We start from the raw sequence: 18,228 nt of genomic DNA, 5'->3' as shown, positions 1-18,228 counted from the left end.
AGCAAGATCTTAATTAACTATTTTCATTCACTTCCAGTATAGCAGATAAATTAGAGTTAGCTGTTGTTACCCCATGACTTACAAATTACATATATTTACGATTCTGGATATGAAATTGTCATTAAAGATTTCTTCTAATGTTTTACAATATACAAATATATAATTGTTGCTACACAGAACCTGAGGACCACAGCAGTAATGAAGTACAATCTGATTAAAGTATGCATCATCTAAAGCAAATCCAACGATATGTAAAAGTTGTCTGAAGTCTACACATTCTGTAAGGAGGCCAGATTTTGTCAAAGAGGCAGTGTTTGAGCCAATATTTTATTTAGGTAGAGAAAGTGTTTTGCTTTAGCCTCAGAGATGGCTTTATGTGCGGGAGGGAGATCACTGCAGACGGAAGCCAGGGGTTCACACTTGTTTTTTTTGGGTCCGATCGTGGGGTCTGAACTCTGGGCCTGGGCGCTGTCCCTCTGCTCTTCAGCTCAAGGCTAACGCTATACCACTTGAGCCACAGCGCCACTTCCAGCTTTTTTTTTCTTTTTGCTTATGTGGTGCTGAGGAATCGAACCCAGGGCCTCATGCATGCAAGGCAAGTGCTCTACCACTGAGCCACCTTCCCAGCCCCAGGGGTTCACACTTGTTAGGCATGTTCTCTACTCTTCCAACTGAGCTATGTCCAGAGCCCTTTTGTGTTTTAACTTTAATTTTGAGATAGGGTCTGGCTGTTTTGTCTGGATGTCCTCAAACTTGTGATCCTCTATTACCCCAGAGTCTGGGATTACAGGCATGGACCACTCTGTCTGGCCAACAATGCATTTTTTTAAATTTTATTTTCACTTAACTAACCTCGTTTTCATTTTGAAAACCAAAAAAAAGTGTCAAGGTCCACCAGTTCTGTATGTGATTACTTAAATTAAAATTGCACCTTCTTTGATTTTTGTGATTGTCTTCTACTGTTTTACACAAACCTCATGCCAAGGAACTGGGGTCTAGTATGCTCTTGAAAATAAATTGTCTCAAAAGGTTTTTCAACATCGAGGAACTGTTCCTAGGTTTTAATAAAACAGATGTTAAGCATGGAAATTCACCAGTGTAACTTTTTTTTTTAAGAAATAGCTCTCCCTTTCCATCTTCAAATGGTATAGTTTAGTGAGAGTCTGGGAAGCTCAGTTCTTCTTAACTATGTACCACAGAATGAATTTCACTTAGCAGTGTACAGCTCTCTTCCTTCCTCTGGGCTCCGACATGCAAGCTACATGAATGAAAAAGGGAGTAAAATTTTAAGGAGAAGGACACAGAGTTCTTCATGGTACACCTGATTGTTTTTCCATGTATTTCCTCCTTTCTATTAATGGGACTCTTCTTCCTGTATCACTTTTGACTCTCAATTCAAATCCCATTGGACCATTGTCACTCTGCAACATCCTCTCTTTCTTGTGCCCTGTAGAATCTGCTCAGTCTAGGACAATAGAAAATGATGCATTCAAATATACCTGTGATAATCAGTCTTCAGATGACTAGTAAGTGGAAGAAAATAGTAAATGGCTTTAAGCTACTCAGTTTTGAATTGGTTCTCTGTGCATCATTGCATAGTCCAGACATTTCAAATGCATATATCATAATAGTTGCAAATTATTCAATCAGACAAGTTTTGGTGTTCGTAATCTCAGACATACCTCTTACAATGGGTACAACCTTCAGTTTCTTCAGCTGTAAAATGCCAAGACAGCTCATGCCTGTAATCCTAGCTACTCAGGAGGCTCTAATCTGCCTGGGCAGAAAAGTCTGTGAGACTCTTATCTCCAATTAACCACCAGAAAACTGGAAGTGGTACTGTAACTCAAAGTGGTAGAGTACTAGCCTGGAGCGAGAGCCCTCAGGCACAGTGCCCAGGCCCTGAGTTCAAGCCCCATGACTGACAAAAAAAGATAGAAATAACTATAGAACCTACCCTGTATAGTCCATAAAAGAACTAGAAGAGAGAATGCATATAAAGTCTGTTGCAAAAATGCCAGGCATGTGTAATAGTCAAATCAGCATTGTTCTTTATATTTCTTATTGATGGAAAATGCTGGGTGACAGAATGAGGTTATTCCACAAAAGACATGAAATTCCTTTGCCATCTTGACCAACTAAGTTACAGAACTGGAATCAATGCTGACTTAAAAGGCCTACAAGTAAACAGTTAAAAACTAAGAGCATTTTATGAAATCATCGTTAAATCTTTATTGTAGAAATGTCCCATGAGTACGTAACATCTTAGCAGATAATTATACTTCTTCAGCTTCGTTTATGATTCCAAATAGCAGGGCATGATTTTTGAGCCAGGAAACTTACTGAGGAGTAATCCAGAATTTACCTTAGCAATTGCAAGGGATAGCATTTCAAAAATTGACTATGCCATGGTTGGATTATACCAATGATCAATTGTCTCCTGACATGGACATCAGAAAGATGGATGACTTGTGGTCCAAGGTGGGCATAGGCAGTACTAAAACTCAGATAACACAGGAGGGGTTTGTGAAAGGATTAGATCCAAAGATGTGACAGTATGAGGACACCCAAGGGATATACAAGACAACAAAGCAGGCTTGTCACCACTCCTAACCCTAAAAAGATCAAGGACAAGTACAGTGTCCTGAACAGAGGAGGACATTATGTCAGGTAGAAATCCTCATGGAAGACAGGATCTAGGGGGAGCCTACTGGACTTCAAAGGACTCAGTACATTGAGGTCTTCTCCTCTGGCCTGCTCAGGTTCTCCAGGGCTGAGCCCCAACCTCAAGTCTGGGGGTGTCTATTGTGCTGTACATAGTTTTGGGAGAGGGGATGAAAAAAATGAAAGGAGGTTCTGTAGAGACCCATGGAAGACAATCAGCCATGGCATCGCAGGGCAAAAGTGGTTAAGATCAGACATAGGAATCCTCATGTTTAACAGAGTCCTGTGTGGCTTAGAATTCCAGTCATCAGCAGACTGCATATATGGAGGTGGTCCCATAAGATTATAATGAAATTATAATAAATTCCCATGACCCAGGCAGGATAATGTAGAACAAATCACAGGTTTGTGGTGATGTTGGTGTAGATAAGCCTGCTACACTGCCAGTCATACAAAAAGTATGTGCAATATATAATACTTGATAATGAACTGTGTATTTCCTATTCTATTCTTTTTTATGGTGATTTTAGAGTATATTCCTACTTCTAAAGTAATAGGCCATGTTACACTGGCAGCAGCTCTCATATAGCTCGTGTTTACCTTGCCTCTTGATTGATTACATCAAGAGGCCATATTCAAATGATCCACTGTCCAGGATTTTGTAAGCACATGCTTGACAGCATCAATGAATGATGAAGTCCTCAGAATATATCCTGTTATTAAGTGACACAAGGCAGTACTTGAATCTAATGATTTTTAACCTAAGCAGCTTGAGAAAAAGGAATATTTGATAGAATTCTTCTGGGATCCATTGAGAAAGGTTTTGTCTCTGTACCTGTTCCCCGTAAGGAAGCAATCCCGTTCTTCACTACTCTAATTCGGTTAGCATTACTCTTTTCAAGAATGACTCAGGTCCCTTCAGAAGGATTGATCTCACATAAGCTGTAACATCATAACCAAACCACTATCTGTTCATGAACAGCTGAGGCAAATGACAGGACTGGTTGGCAAAGAGGGAGAGTCTTACATATTATTTTCTTTCCCTTTTGTCTTTTTTTTCTCATCTCTTCTTGGATCAGATTCTTATGCCATCTGCTTCTAATCCCCTACCTTGTCTCCTTCTGAGTGTCTTTTTGGAGCTCTTCTTTGCCTCTTGTAGTTAAAAATTTTAACTCTCAACTTGAAGGTGTTTATTGCTCTGATAAGCTCTTGATTGTTTGTTTTTTCTCTCTGGTTGATTAAGTCACATTCTGAGGGAAAGAAAGGCAAACAACTAGCCAAGGATAAAACGTGGTGGAACATGGTGGCATAATTCAGTTCACACCTGCTTCGATTTCCCATAATGCCCTGGAGCCCAACCAATGAAAAGAACAGGGATGGGCAAGGAAAAAGCCTCAGTACAAAGCCCAGGAGAGATATGTAAGAAGTCTCACTCTCAGAACTCTGCCCTCTGAGAAGAATCCATCAGATTCTTCTTTGGGGTCCCTCTTCAGATGGTGAGTCTCCTTACTTTCCTTTTTTGGCTTTCCCTTCACTTTCAAATAAACTTACTCTGTTCACTTCATTTCCCCCTTTTAATTCTTTCATGGGCAGATAAAATGAATCCATCTTCCTAGATTGCATTCTTTCAGGGGGCAAGAGTCCAAGAATCTCAGGTAACTTTTGATAGTGCCACTCATCATCTATGGGCATTAAGCACAGGTGAGTGGTACAGGTAAAAGGTTATGTTTGAAAGCTGAAAGGGAAACCCAGAAAGACATTTCTGCAAATCCACCTGAGGGTAAGCAGGACTGAAGGAAGGAAATGAAAGCAAGAAGCCAAAGCTAACATTTAGCATGGAGAATGAAGGAGGATGGTTTCCACATAAACACGAGAAAGACAGGAGATGATGAGCTCCAACTCATCTTACAGTTTGGATCATAATTTACTCTAATTCCCTAAATGTGAGAAAAGTTAACATTTCAACCAGAGCGAGCACTAATGAAAGACAGGTTTCAAACTGGGTTTGATCTTTTTCTGATTTGTCAAAATCTGAAAGCCAGAAAACCCATCAAAAGGAGAAGAAACACATGTGTGACAGTTGCGAACTGGCGGAAGACCCCGTGTGGAGTCTACAAACCGTTGAAGCTCCAGCGTCCATTGCAGGTAGCTAAGAGCTAAGTCAGCCTTGTTGTTCTGAGAACAAACATGGTGTGTGAACACCCACCCACGGTGGGTGTGGGAAGCAGCTCTGTGGGAAGGCCTTGTTAGAGAGGCCACACCTTCAAATTAAGGACGAAAGCCATGTACGCTGGGTGAATAAATGTTACATTTTTAAGGCTTATAGATGAAAGCGACTAGCTATGCATGAAATTTTTTTTTAATTGGCAACGTAAGTATTACAGGTATATCTTACATATTACAGAGTGGTCGTAAAGTTACTTTGATTTGGAAGAGGCTAGCCATGCCTCGTTAAAGGATTCAGCATTTTACCTGCATTGGCCTGTTACGGTTTGGAAATACAAAATACAATCCAAACACAACATCTCTCGCACATCAGCACTGGTGCCACCCATTGCTTTTCTGTGGGTTATCTTGTGTTTACACTATTTTTCCTGAAATTAGTAAGAGTGATGACATTTCCAATTTGAAGTAGCACGTTGGTGTGTTCTATTAATAAACACCAACAAATGAGTTCCTTAAAGCAGATGCTTCAATCTCCTTCAATTAAAACTTGGCTCAAGGATTAAGAGTTAGGGTAGAAAGGATTTTTCTTATGTATATTTATGGAGCTGAGACAAAATACCTTTTTTAGAGAAAATCCCTTGCAAAGTGCTAGCCTTGAGTGAAAAAAGCTCAGGCCCTGAGTTCAAGCCCCGTGACTGACAGAAAAAAACAAAGCAAATGGCCTGCATTTGAACACCTGAACCCATATCCCTACCTCACATGACTTCTGATGAACTTTACTCTGAGTTGAGGAGTGTTTGTCACTTTGGTGTGCTTTTAATTAGCTAATGATGACTTTGTTGTTGTTGTTGGTGGTGGTCATGGGGCATGAACACTGGGCCTGTGTGCTGTCCCTCAGCTCTTAAACTCAAGGCTAGTGCCCTACCACTTGAACCAGAGTGCCACTTCTAGTTTTTTTTTTGCTTATCTGGTGCTGAGGAATTGATCCCAGAGCCTCATGCATGCAAGGCAAGCACTCTACCACTGAGCCAACTTCCCAGCCCCTAATGATGACTTTTAATTAGATAACAACATTGGTATATGAGTTGTACACATGTTAATATGATTTCTTCAATTCACACATTTCGTTCTTCATAGTTTCTTTTTGAAACTTTGAAGTCAGTAGCTCAAAGTTATGTTTAAAAAGTTGAATTATTCTGCAAAAAATTACCTTATTGTGTTTTTTTTTTGCAATGGTCTTTTGTAGAAAAGCTCTAGTTTAAAAAACAATAGAAACAAACACTGGTGGTGGTCTTGAGGCCATTTCTCTCTTAACTTCAGGCACTGATGATCTGTCCTTGTATTTGGCACACAGAGTATTCCGTGGAGCAGAATTATGGCCAACATATGCCAAGGCACTCTTAATTAGAATGCTGGCAACTAAACGTAAGATTTAAATGGTACCATACCGGATTACAAATTGTATTTGTTATGTTCTGTTTGGCATGACTGCTTTGTTTATTAGAGAATGAGAGAGACCAGATCTGACTAAATGGCTTTGCTAAGAAGTCATATGGTCAGGTTTTTGCAAGCTGTAGTACAGGCAGCCGCTTTTATGGGTAAACATTCTGACTCTCCCTCCTATCAGCCCCACAAAGCAGGCTGGGAATGCACCTGAAAGACTGCTAAATAATTGATCATAGCTCTTTTCTAACCTTAACACTCTCTGGAGCAATGGAAGGAAACCATTTGTGAGCATTTGCTTTCAGAGAAGTAACCAACAACTTGTATGTTATATGTTTCTAATGTAAGCTGGGGTTCACCCAAACATTGTTGCAGGCACCAGTCTGTAAGAATTGTTGTAGATCTCATTCTGCTGTGTTAGTGTAATGACTTTGACTATTCCTGTCTTAGTTCCTTATTTTTAATGTAAGATAATCATTACGAAAGGAAAAAAAAACATCTTTTGCTGTCAGCTTTCTCTTACTGTGACAAAATACCTGCAATGTATCAAGTTAAGAGGAAATACTTGTTATTGCTCATGGCTTCTGAGGCTTTGGTCTACTGTTCCCTTGGCTTTGTTGCCTTTGGACCTGTAGTGAGATAGATATCATGGTAGGAGTATGTGCTGGAGGAAACAGTTCAGCTCATGGAAGCGAGGTTATGAGAGAAGAGAGAGAGAGACAGAGAGACAGAGAGACAGAGAGAGACACACAGACAGAGACACAGAGAGAGACAGAGAGAGACAGAAAGACAGAGAGATGAGAGACAGAAAGAGAGAGACAGAGAGAGACAGAGACAGAGAGACACAGACAGAGACAAAGAGAGAGACAGAGAGAGACAGGGAGAGAGACAGAAAGACAGAGAGAGAGACACAGACAGAGACACAGAGAGACAGAGACAGAGAGAGAGACAGAGACAGAGAGAGACAGAAAGAGAGAGAGATGAGAGACAGAGAGAGACAGACAGAGAGATAGAAAGACAGAGAGAGAGATGAGAGACAGAGAGAGAGACAGAGAGAAACAGACAGAGAGACAGACAGAGAGACAGAGAGAGAGAGACAGACAGAGAGACAGAGAGAGACAGAGAAACAGAGAGACAGAGAGGAAGGAGCCAGAATCACAATATCACCATCTATGTTGAATTCTCCTGAATTACTGGAAAGTCTTCACAATTTTCTTACCTCAACTAGAAATACTTCTCCACTTCCCACAACCAATACTACATGCTATAACCTTAAGAAAATATTCTTATTTCCTAGGGCATTTTTGTTTATGTTTTCTGGCTCCTGATCAGAAAAGTGACTAGAACCTTGTTGGTGCAGCCTAACTTATCACATGCTGACCTATGGAATAAAACTTTACCATTGGAATTTGTAACCAAGAAAAGAAAATTCGTTTTCACTTTGTGATTTTTCTGTCAGGGAAGGTTTTTAATTGGATTTTGCTATCAAGGGTTCCTGTGACCAGTAGTTTAATCCTATCCCCATAGATATTCAAGATAATATTGCTTGGTTCAGATTAAAATTAAATGGGAAATAACCATTTCTATCGGTACACATCATTTGGACAAGCCAATGGTAGAATAGTTTTGTGGCCCCGTCTGCATGGCAAACTGCATCAGATTTCAGACTTACAACTGTATTTGCAGCAGTTATATTTATAAAGTAACTTCTGAGAACCAAAGGAATGTGGGATCTTAGAGGAGTTCTTAAACGACTGTAATTATATTTAAACAGACTCGGTGATTCGTGCTGCAGTACTGCCGCAAGGCAAAAGAAGAAACATGTCAAGAAGTACTTACATCCTCCCTACAGAAACGACTTGAGACACTGAGTGTCTGTGACTGTGAAGGTATCTGAAACATCAGAGTTAAATTCTTTCAAAGCAATTACTTCATACTTGTTTGACTACTTGTAAGTTAAATTTCCAAAGGCACATTCTTATCCTTTCTGGGAGCTTTACAATATGGTAGAACACTTTCTAGGTAGAAAATATAAAATCGAAGCCAATTTACTTAGCCGGGAAGAAGCTTGCATTTGTGACTCCAATTATTTTTAGAGTTTTCTTCCGGAGAAAATTATTTGGGATATGAAAATAGGGAGTGGCTAACGTTTTGAGAAACCACTTTCAATTCAAGTTAGCCAATGTTTAACAAGTGCCCTTGAAGTTAAACCAAGGGGTGAAATTGTTAAGCAACTGAAAGCATAGCAAGAAAACAATAGTCAGATTTGATTTGGAGGAAGATTTCCAAGTTTGACAGTAATGCAGAACACATGGCTGATCTTTACAGCTTTGAGGTTCAGAAAGAGAGGAGGGGGAGATAATTAGTTTTGCTTGAGAGAGGTAGAGGTGGGAATAAATCACTTTCCTTGGCTTTGATCCCATCCTTACAGCAATCAAGGCCAAGTAAGGTGAAGGTGCGTAGAAAATGGTAATATACAGAAACCTAGGGGAAATGTCTAAGTCCATTACAGTGGGCTTCATTTTGATCCTGACCCCAAGATACAAATCTAGCACTCACTTCCACAAAGAGGGTCAGAAACGCTCTTCGGCATACATTATATTTATTATAGGTTATCTGTGTTGTCCAGAATCTTGAGGCATCCTCTCTCCCCTTGGCTCCATTCTACTGCAAATACTTGGCAGTAGGAAAGGAAGGATTTTAAAGAAAGAACGCAGATCCAAAGATTTGTGAGAAGGTAGAGGTAGGGATTTTAAACCATATCAATGGTAATAAGCAATAAAAATAACTGTGAATTTTTTAGTACTTTGTCTCGGACACAGTTTAAGTTCTTTCCCTCTATTAATTGACTTCACATTCTTAACCACTGTAGGAGTGGCTACTAGTTTTCTTATTTGACTAGAAAACCACTGAGGCATGGAAAATTTAAACAATTTACCAAGGGGGCTGGGATGATACATGACAGCTTTTCTTTGCCATATCAGCATTTTGTTGTTGGTGGTGGTGTTGTGGTCCTGGGGCTTGAACTCAGGACCTGGGCCCCGTCCCTGAACTTTTTTGCTCAAGGCTGGTGCTCTACTACTTTGAGCTACAGCTCCACTTCCAGTTTTCTGGTGGTTAATTGGAGATAAGTGTTTCATGGACTTGCCGGCCTAGGCTTTCTTTGATCTGCAATCCGCAGATCTCAGCCTCCTGAGTAGCTAGGATTACAGGCGTGAGCCACCACTGGTGCACAGCCAATTTTTTATTCTAATAAGATTATCAGTGAATATATATATATATATATTCCTTAGATAAGCTTATTTCGGAGTGATTTTCTTCTTAAATGCAGAAATTGACCATTGGAATGTAAATTGATGGTACTGTCTTATCTGACTACTGCTACTTATCAGAAGATACTAGTGACATTCTCAACTTGATTTCCTGAGTACAGTGATATTTCACATTTGCCTTGAATATCAAGCTTGCTTTTTGGTTCACTGAAATACCAGTTTGGGCCATGTTATCATATCCCAAAAGGGCTTATTAAGGCATGGTTGTGTCATGAATTGCCAGGAAGAGGAGGTATAAATGTTTAAATCTTTTAACAATAATTACACAAAACAGAGGCAATGTCTTCTGGTTCAGTGCTATCAAGCTAATCCATTTCCCTGAGGTCTACAGAAAATGTTCAAAAGTCTTGTTAATGAGAGCCTGGCAATTAACTCCTATAGGGCAGTCATTTTTACTTTTATTTTTTGCCAGTCCTGAGGCCTGAACTCAGGGCCTGGGCACTGTCCCTGAGCTTCTTTTGCTCAAGGCTAGCACACTACCACTTGAGCCACGGGGTGATTTCTGGCTTTTTCTGTTGATGTGGTACTAAGGAATCGAACCCAAAGCTTCTTGCATGCTAGGCAAGCACTCTACCTCTAAGCCAACTTCCCAGTGCCTCAGTTTGAGTTTTTCAGGCAGGGTCTCACTATGGAGGGGCCAGGTTGCCTTAAAACTTACAATCCTCTAGTAGCATTAGTTTTTAAAAATCTTAGCCAAGATTAGTTATATGAGAAATTTCATCATGATATTTCTACACATGCTTCCAATAGATTTCAGACAAACTCACCACCCCTCATCTGTCTTATGTTCCTTTCCCCTTCTTAAACCCATTTCAAAGTTGGTTATCTGTGGTCACTTTTACTCCTGGCTACTCAAGAGGCTGAGATCTAGAGCATTTGTTGTTTGAAGCCAGCCAAGATAGGGAAATTCATGAGACTCTACAATTAGTCATAATAATAAAAGTAAGACTGGAAGGAGAGCATCCTCTGAGCAAGGTTTAGGCTCCCCTTGGATAAAGAACCTGGATTAGTTTTACTTTACCTGACCCTCTCCTTTCGCCTTCCCCTTTCCACATGTTCCTTCTCCAGAAAACCCTGTTTTACCTTCCATTCCTACCTAGTTTTCCCCTCTACCATATATTAATTATACAAAAGGCTTTCACCATGGTACTTTATGCATGCATGTATTATATTTTGATCTCCATTTCTACTACTTTCCTATTAACCAATAGCTTTCCGTGAATTTCCTATGCCATCTTGGTTCATGAAGCAGTTATTTTGATTCTATTTATCCTGTATTATTCTCTTTCTTTCTCCTTGTAGTCATAACCTCAAACATAGCCTCACATTTATGACCATGTTCTTTCTAAATATGTATATATAAATATGGGGGAAAATTATAAATGGGTATGCATTGGGTAAAAGCTGAGATTGAGAAAGAATGAGAAGGAAACAACACATCGAGACAGATCATATACCTTTTATCTATTTTCCACAGACAGAATTATCTCTACAAAGGAGTTTTATATATATATATATACATACTTATAGATATGTATATATATTTATGTATATATATATATATATTCCTTCATAGAAAAGCAGCACTCTCCTAAATTTCTCTTTTGGCTTTTGTTGTGCTCATGAATTCCTCTACATTCTTATCACATCTGTATCCCGGGGTAGAGCTGCTTTGCAAGTGTAACTTCAAATGAATGCATTGATTTGCATAACTTGTGCCTATGTTTTTCCAGCTTGCATAGAATTTGGCTGATGTTGTGTTTGTGATTTTCAGATCTCCTGATACATACAGCTCAAGTTCATTCATTGTGAAATTGAGGAGACAGATGCAGTTGGGAGAGAACCATGAAAAGGTGACCTTATCAAGATGCACTGTACTCCCAATTTGACATATTGGATTTTAAATCCTTTTGTAAAACTACTTAAAGATAATAAAAAGTAAAAAAGAGAAAAGTGTCAATATCTTCCTTGCTATTGGAGGTGGTGTGAACTGGTCAGGTTTGGGATATAACCAAGGTGACACTGGCTGGAGCTTTGGATATAATGGAGAAGGCTGGTGAGAGAGTCAGGGGTTTTCCATTGACAGCTGGATGGAGGGCTTTTGGACATGATTTTTTTTTTTTGCTAGTTTTAGGCTTGAACTCAGTGCCTTAGGCTCTGTCCCTGAGCTTCTTTTGCTCAAGGCTAGCACTCACAGAGCCACCTTTGGCCTTTTCTGTTTTATCTGGTACTGGAGACTCGAACCCAGGCTTCATACATGCTAGGCAAGCACTCTACCAGTAAGCCACATATCCAGTCCCTGATTTATTTATTTTTACTCTTTCCAAAATTTATCCCTTAAATTTACTTTTTATAAGTTCTTTTTTTCTTTAAATTACCTTACATTGGTTACATAGAGATTTCATTGTTTCATTTGGATACATTAAATTTGATATGACTATTAAACTTGAAGTAAAGATATCAAGTAGTAAATTTTGCTTCATAGAAAGGTTTTGTGTAAGAATGTCTTAAACTTACATACGTCTACAACATTGTTTTCTTGGGTATTTTATATGTATTTATGTTTTATATTGAAAAAACAACCCATATATTGCCGGAATGTTTCATATTAATAATCCGATGGTACCATCTGCTACCTTGTTGTTCACTATATATGTTAACAACAATAGTCCTGGCTTACGCCATCTGAATCTTCACTCTAGAAGCACTGAATATTCATAACCCACTGGCTAATGGTGCTGTGGCCATATTTTCACAAATCAAACAGTCAGCAAATAGGATATCGTGCACAGCAGTTCCCCGAGTTGAAAACAGAGAATCGAAGGCTTGTTTTCAGTTATTGTCTTTGAGGAAGTGAAAACTTCTACAGGCTGTGTTGACAGATTTGAGATGGATAATTCTGTTTTGGCTTTTGAAGGTGATCAAAGTTTTGGTAATGTAAACTAATTGGCTTCATTAGAGGTGCTGCGTTTTTATTATAAAAAGAGAATTTAATTAATTTTAACGACATATTAAATAAAACTTTACAAGGCCAACAGTGATGACCTAACAGGCATCTTATGATTAATTATGAGTAGCTGTATTGAGAATATTAAAGCAGATGCTTTGACTATTGTTGGATTTCACTTTTACAGTAGTAGGTGGGAGTCTGCAAGTGTTTCATTTCTTTTCTTTTGAATATAAACACATTGACTGCACAATATGATATTAACCTAAGGATGTGTTCGGACCACTACTCATAACTTTGTTTATATGCTTTGCTTATAGTTTTTTGTGACATATATGCACTTTATTTTTGTCAGTCATGGGGCCTGAACTCTGGGCCTGGGCGCTGTCCCTCAGCTCTTCAGCTCAAGGCTAGCACTCTACCACTTGAGCCACAGCGCCACTTCTGGCTTTTTCTGCTTATGTGGTGCTGAGGAATCGAACGTAGGGCCTCATGCATGCGAGGCAAGCGCTCTACCACTGAGCCACCTTCCCAACCCATGCACTCTCTTATATTAAAAATCTTCCGGGTTTATTTTGATCCACTATTATGAATTTACTGGAAGCAAAAGAAAAAGGAGCAATAACCACAAAGGCCTGTGGTTCTTTTTCATAGAGAAAAGCATTTCAGAAATCATCACACTGCCTTGTTCTTTTAAATATGGATTCGATGCCTATAAAATGTTCAGGCCTGGCCATTTCACCAATCTCTTCTCATGGAGCTTGTTTGTGAGGCCCACATAAACACTCAACAGCAGCGATGGGGGGGGGGAGGGGCAGTGTCCTCTCACCCAGTTCAGGGTCAGGAAGCACAATACCTACTTTCTGCTTCAGCCTTTCAGATGAACTCACTATTTCTGTGCTACTTAGCACATCACTACCGTTTCCTATGCCAACCATCTTACATTTTACTGGCTTAAGATATATGGTTACCATAAAAGGATATTTTGCAAAGCATGAGGTGAAAATATCAGGTCAACATTTAGAATACTCAATGTCATTCTTGTTGTACTTAAGATGGTTTTACTATGTAGCCCGGGCTGTCCTCCAACTCATAACCCTCCTGCTTCTGCCTCCGGAGGGCTGAAATTACAGTTATGCCCAACCACACCTGGCTTAGAAGTCAATTAAAAATAATTATGACTTGTTAATGAATCTAAAAGGATTAAGAGGGAAGATGAGTGGCAGCAGGGAACGTGTCTTTATATGGTTCTGAAATATGCATGGGAAATGTGGACCTTAGGATATCATCACAGAAAACAGGTGAATTCTGACCTGGCTTTGTATGATGTAGTAATTCAAATTACTACAAAATAATTATGCTCTTTGACTACAACCTAAAAGTGTATGGCTCCAAATATATACAAGCACTTTTCATCAGGACCCTGCCCCCATCTTTGAGACTTTGTTGGACATGAGAAAATGTTCTCTCCTCTTTGTGTTTATTACTAATATGTACCATGTGAGAGGTTGAAATGATTGCATATAAAGCAGAAATACCTTGAAATGACTGCCCTGGCTTCCCCTTTTGTTTCTCTTCCTCTTCCTTTTAGCTGGAGCTATTCTATTTACATTTATTCGTTTGCCGAGGCCCAGGGTTCTGGACCAAACACTCCCCGGATCATATTTAAGAGTCTCCAGCTGGATGCACTGTAGGCCAGCCATGTCTAAAGCAATTTGTTTTCTTCTGTTCTGGGCCCAGCACACATTCAGTTCTCATTTCATCAGACCCAATCCAGATCTCTTGCTCTGTTCTTGTGTTCTGCTTTGACACTTGTCTAAAGTCATGGCGGGCTGAGTTTCTCTGACACCCAGTCCCTTTGCACCAAACTGCCTCACTTCTCAGGAAGTATCCCAGGTCTGTGTCCACCCTTCTCAGCCGGTCTCTCTCATTGCTTGCTTCAGATATTACTGACAACTACTCCTGGGGCCTTAGGAGATGACCTGTGAAGCCAACAGGTTTCTCGAATGTCTGGTTTCTGGGTCCCCTGGACTGATGCAGTCTGGGCCAGCTTTTCATGCTCTCTTTGTTGATGAGTTTATTTCTGATGCAAAATTTCCCTCACAATGTCTTATGAGCTCAAAAGAGTTTAGTATTCTTAGGAATTCACAAATGCACGACCAAGATGATCAAGATCCCCAGATCCAGAACAGAATGTTAAAAAAACTCAGCGAGCAGATATACACTATCTCTCAAAACAAAACAAATGAAACGAAAACAACTTGGAAAAGACCAGCTGCCTAAACAATGAAGCATTTGTATCAAAGTCTTCATGAGAAGGGACACAATTTGCAAGGTCCAAGGAATATTGGTCATTGACACGGGGACATTGGAAAAGAACATGAGAAAGCTAGTTAAATATACTTTATTAACTAGTTTAATCATAATTAATAACAACTGTTGTCCCTTCTCTCCAAACAGGCCAAAGCATGCTTTTGTTGGTCTCTAGAAATACCAGATGGTGAAATGAACATCAACACAGAGATTGCAGTCTACTTACTTGAATGAATACTTTGATGGTAAATGGGTGCTTTTGGCAATTCTTGAAAGGTTATGGCTTCTTTGCTATCTTAATCCATTTGGAAACATACTAATTGGGATGGAATAGCACGTAGTTAGAAAATCTGCAGAGCTGTGATGTGAGTATAATTCTATTGATGAGGATTTGTTCTCAAGACTGGGGGGGGGGCTTTTAAAAGATTCAAGTACAGTCTGAAAAAAAGTACTCAATTTATTTTTAGTAGGGGAAAATAAATTCTTGTGGACTGCAAAATTTAGGGACCTAATCAAATAAACATATGAAAAAGGTTTTTGCTGCCCTCTGCTGTCAGTTTCTAAAAGAAACTAAGTAAAATTCGACAAGGTCAATTGGTTGGATAAATTGGTTGATTGGTGGGGAATATAATTGTCCGAATCTAATTTTGCCACGTAGCAGCACGAACACTAGTGCTTACGTCATGTTCTTCAATGGTGCTTTGCAAAACGAAGCAACCAACACTAGTGAAGTACGGAAGGTGTCAATCTTGTGATTCCAGAACTACTGAATGAGGAAATATCGGTGCTTCAGTTTTAGCCACTGCTGTCTAGTTTACTATTTTTCTAAATGTTTTTTCACATTTACTCTTTAGTAACATGTAAATTAGGTGAAACATTCATAGTTAATATAAGCAAAACTTTCAGAACACATGGATGCTTGCTAATTGCAGCACAACCCCAAGGTGAAATACTCTTTGCATTCTGCCATGTGAAATGAAAGCAGGACATTAACACTATTCCTTGCAGCTGGTGCCCTGGACCTGTTTCATTATTTCCCATTTAGTTATTTCAATTACCACGAAACAGAATCAGGATGGCGTTGCTATAATGCCCACTTCATAGATAACAAAACCGAGCCAAAGAGGTGCCAGGTAACTTGACAAAGGTGACACTACTAATTACATGACAGGAGCCGTATCATGTGATTCTTGGGTACAGGAGAACACAAAAAAAGAAGGAGGATCTTATGAAATTCTAATGCACATGATAGTGAGGATTTTACTGTGTGCGCACATTCATTTCATTCCTATTTTTACCTGCACCTAGACTCTGGAAGCCTGAATTTGCACACCCATAACCAACCTGCAATGCTCTCTACTCTATTTATCATTAGTGCTCTACTACTTGAGCCACAGCTCCACTTCTGGCTTTTGGCCAGTTGGCCAAATTGGAGATAAAAGTCTCAGGGATTTTCCTGCCTGGGCTGGCTTCAAACCTCCATCTTCAGATCTCAGCCTCCAGACTAGCTAGGATTATAGGCATGCATCACTGGCGCTAATCTGTCTCTGTTTAGTAATGGAGTTCTGTTTCCTCTGGTCGTGTCCTCTGGGAGGTGTGTACTTAGGCTTATCTTTACTGAGTGTGTTCTGATTGTCTCCATGCCTTCAACTGCATTATTTCAGCGCTGCTCTAGAAAACTTTTGAGTTCTGGCCAGATTTTCATCATCTTCATCAACACGCGCGCACATACACACACACACACACACACACACACTCTCACACTCACACACACCACTTTTCTCTGGCTAACTCAATTTCACATTTGAAGTATATGGCTGTTGGTAACTCTAGAGTCAGTCATATATCACAACCTCCCTGCATTTCTCATTTCCTTCTCAAGTTTTTGGCCCTTTTCTCAGAGTCAATAGCACAAATGGTTCATCACCCCAAAAATCATCCTGCCAGAAATGCCTGGAACCATGAAGAACTTCCCTAGGCCATGCTCTTGCTTATAAGCCCTCGACAAAACCCTACCTCAGAGACCAGAACACCCCGCAGACCGCACCCCGCACCCCCTTTCCCCTTTTCCGCATTCAAGTGACTTGCAGAGTCAACACCATCCTTGACGTTTACCATAAAACCGTCTTACCTGACTCTTGGAGTGGGATTCCCCGTGACCCTACACTCCAGGTAGACTCGGCTTCCTTCGGCCACTTCTTGACTCTTGAGCTTCTGGATGAACCTGGGCGCCGAGCGCACGTGGAGCCCGTTTTGTGGCTGCAGGTGCGTGAGGCGGTGGGGCGGCTGCCTGCCCAGGTAACAGGGTCTGGCCTCCATCTCCTGCTGCTCTTCGGTGGGGCTCTGGCTGGCTGTGGCACTCATCAGGGCCGAGGGCTGAGTTTTAGGAGACAGGTACCCACTGTCTGGAGATGAGGACTCCCCGTTGGGGCTCCGGTTTCTCGGCTTGGCTGCTTCCCTGAAGATGGATGTCAGCTCCTCGATGAAGTTAGCGGCCTTGTCGCACAGCTGGCTCTGGGGCCCGGCCTGGCTTGGAGGCGCAGGCTTCGGCTTTGCACTGGGGCTGGGAAATTTTGCCCCACGTTTCTCAGATCTGCGCAGGCTCCGGATATAGCTGGGGCTGGCAAGCAGGGGTGAGAGGGCAGGTTTTCTTCTAGAAGCAGGTGAACTGATGCCTTCAGCTTGCTCCACTGCCAGAGGCTGAGCGGGGGTTGGCCTGCGATCTGGAGACCTTGCAGAAGAGGCCGGCTCCGCCAATTTGATCGCCTCCTCCTCCTCCTCCTCCTGCTTTGCGCACAGGCTGCCCGGAGAGCTGTTGAGAATCTGTGAGATCTCCTTTTCCGAGTCGAAATCCTCTGTTTCAGTGCTGGCTATAGCTCGGCGGGCCAGGTCGAGACTCTTGTTTATCTCTTCCTGACTGAGAAAAGCAGAGAGTCCTGGGAAGTGGTCCACATTCTTGCTTTCCTCCTGCACGTCGGATAAGGAATCGTAGAAGGAGTCGTGGGAGGAAGTCTCTGACATGGCTGAGCCGTCTTCCTATACTCCCTGCCTTCAAGACGAAGGCTAAAGGCTCTGCAGCCGGTTTTCTTCTTGCGTTCTGAAAGACAGCAGTTACCATGAGCAGGCATAGTTGTTGACATGTAGGAAGGAATGGTTTTCATTGGGACATTTTCACACATGCAAATAATATACTTTGATCATATTTATATATTTATATATTTGGTGCTGGCACTGGAGCTGAAATTCTGGGTGTGGTGGATGGAGCTGTCCCAGTAGCTTTTGTGGTCAAGCCTGGTGCCCTACCACTTGAATCGCACCTTCACTTCTGGCTTTTTAGTGGTTAATTCGGAGATAAAAGTCTCA

At 40.8% G+C, this 18,228-nt stretch overlaps 1 protein-coding gene across 1 annotated transcript in view; it reads right to left on the bottom strand.

The window, feature by feature from the left end:
- Palld (palladin, cytoskeletal associated protein) overlaps nt 1-17,886 on the bottom strand; it is a 315,080-nt gene extending 297,194 nt beyond the window's left edge. The window contains exon 1 of the mRNA XM_013026075.1: nt 16,997-17,886. Coding sequence (XP_012881529.1) covers nt 16,997-17,886 — 890 coding nt within the window. The remainder of the gene's footprint in view (nt 1-16,996) is intronic.
- Between the last annotated feature and the right edge of the window lie 342 nt (nt 17,887-18,228).

The sequence above is a fragment of the Dipodomys ordii genome, unplaced genomic scaffold (genome assembly GCF_000151885.1).
Source record: "Dipodomys ordii isolate 6190 unplaced genomic scaffold, Dord_2.0 Scaffold4, whole genome shotgun sequence".
In the NCBI taxonomy this organism is placed as follows: domain Eukaryota; kingdom Metazoa; phylum Chordata; class Mammalia; order Rodentia; family Heteromyidae; genus Dipodomys; species Dipodomys ordii.
This window is presented reverse-complemented; position numbering and strand designations above follow the sequence as displayed.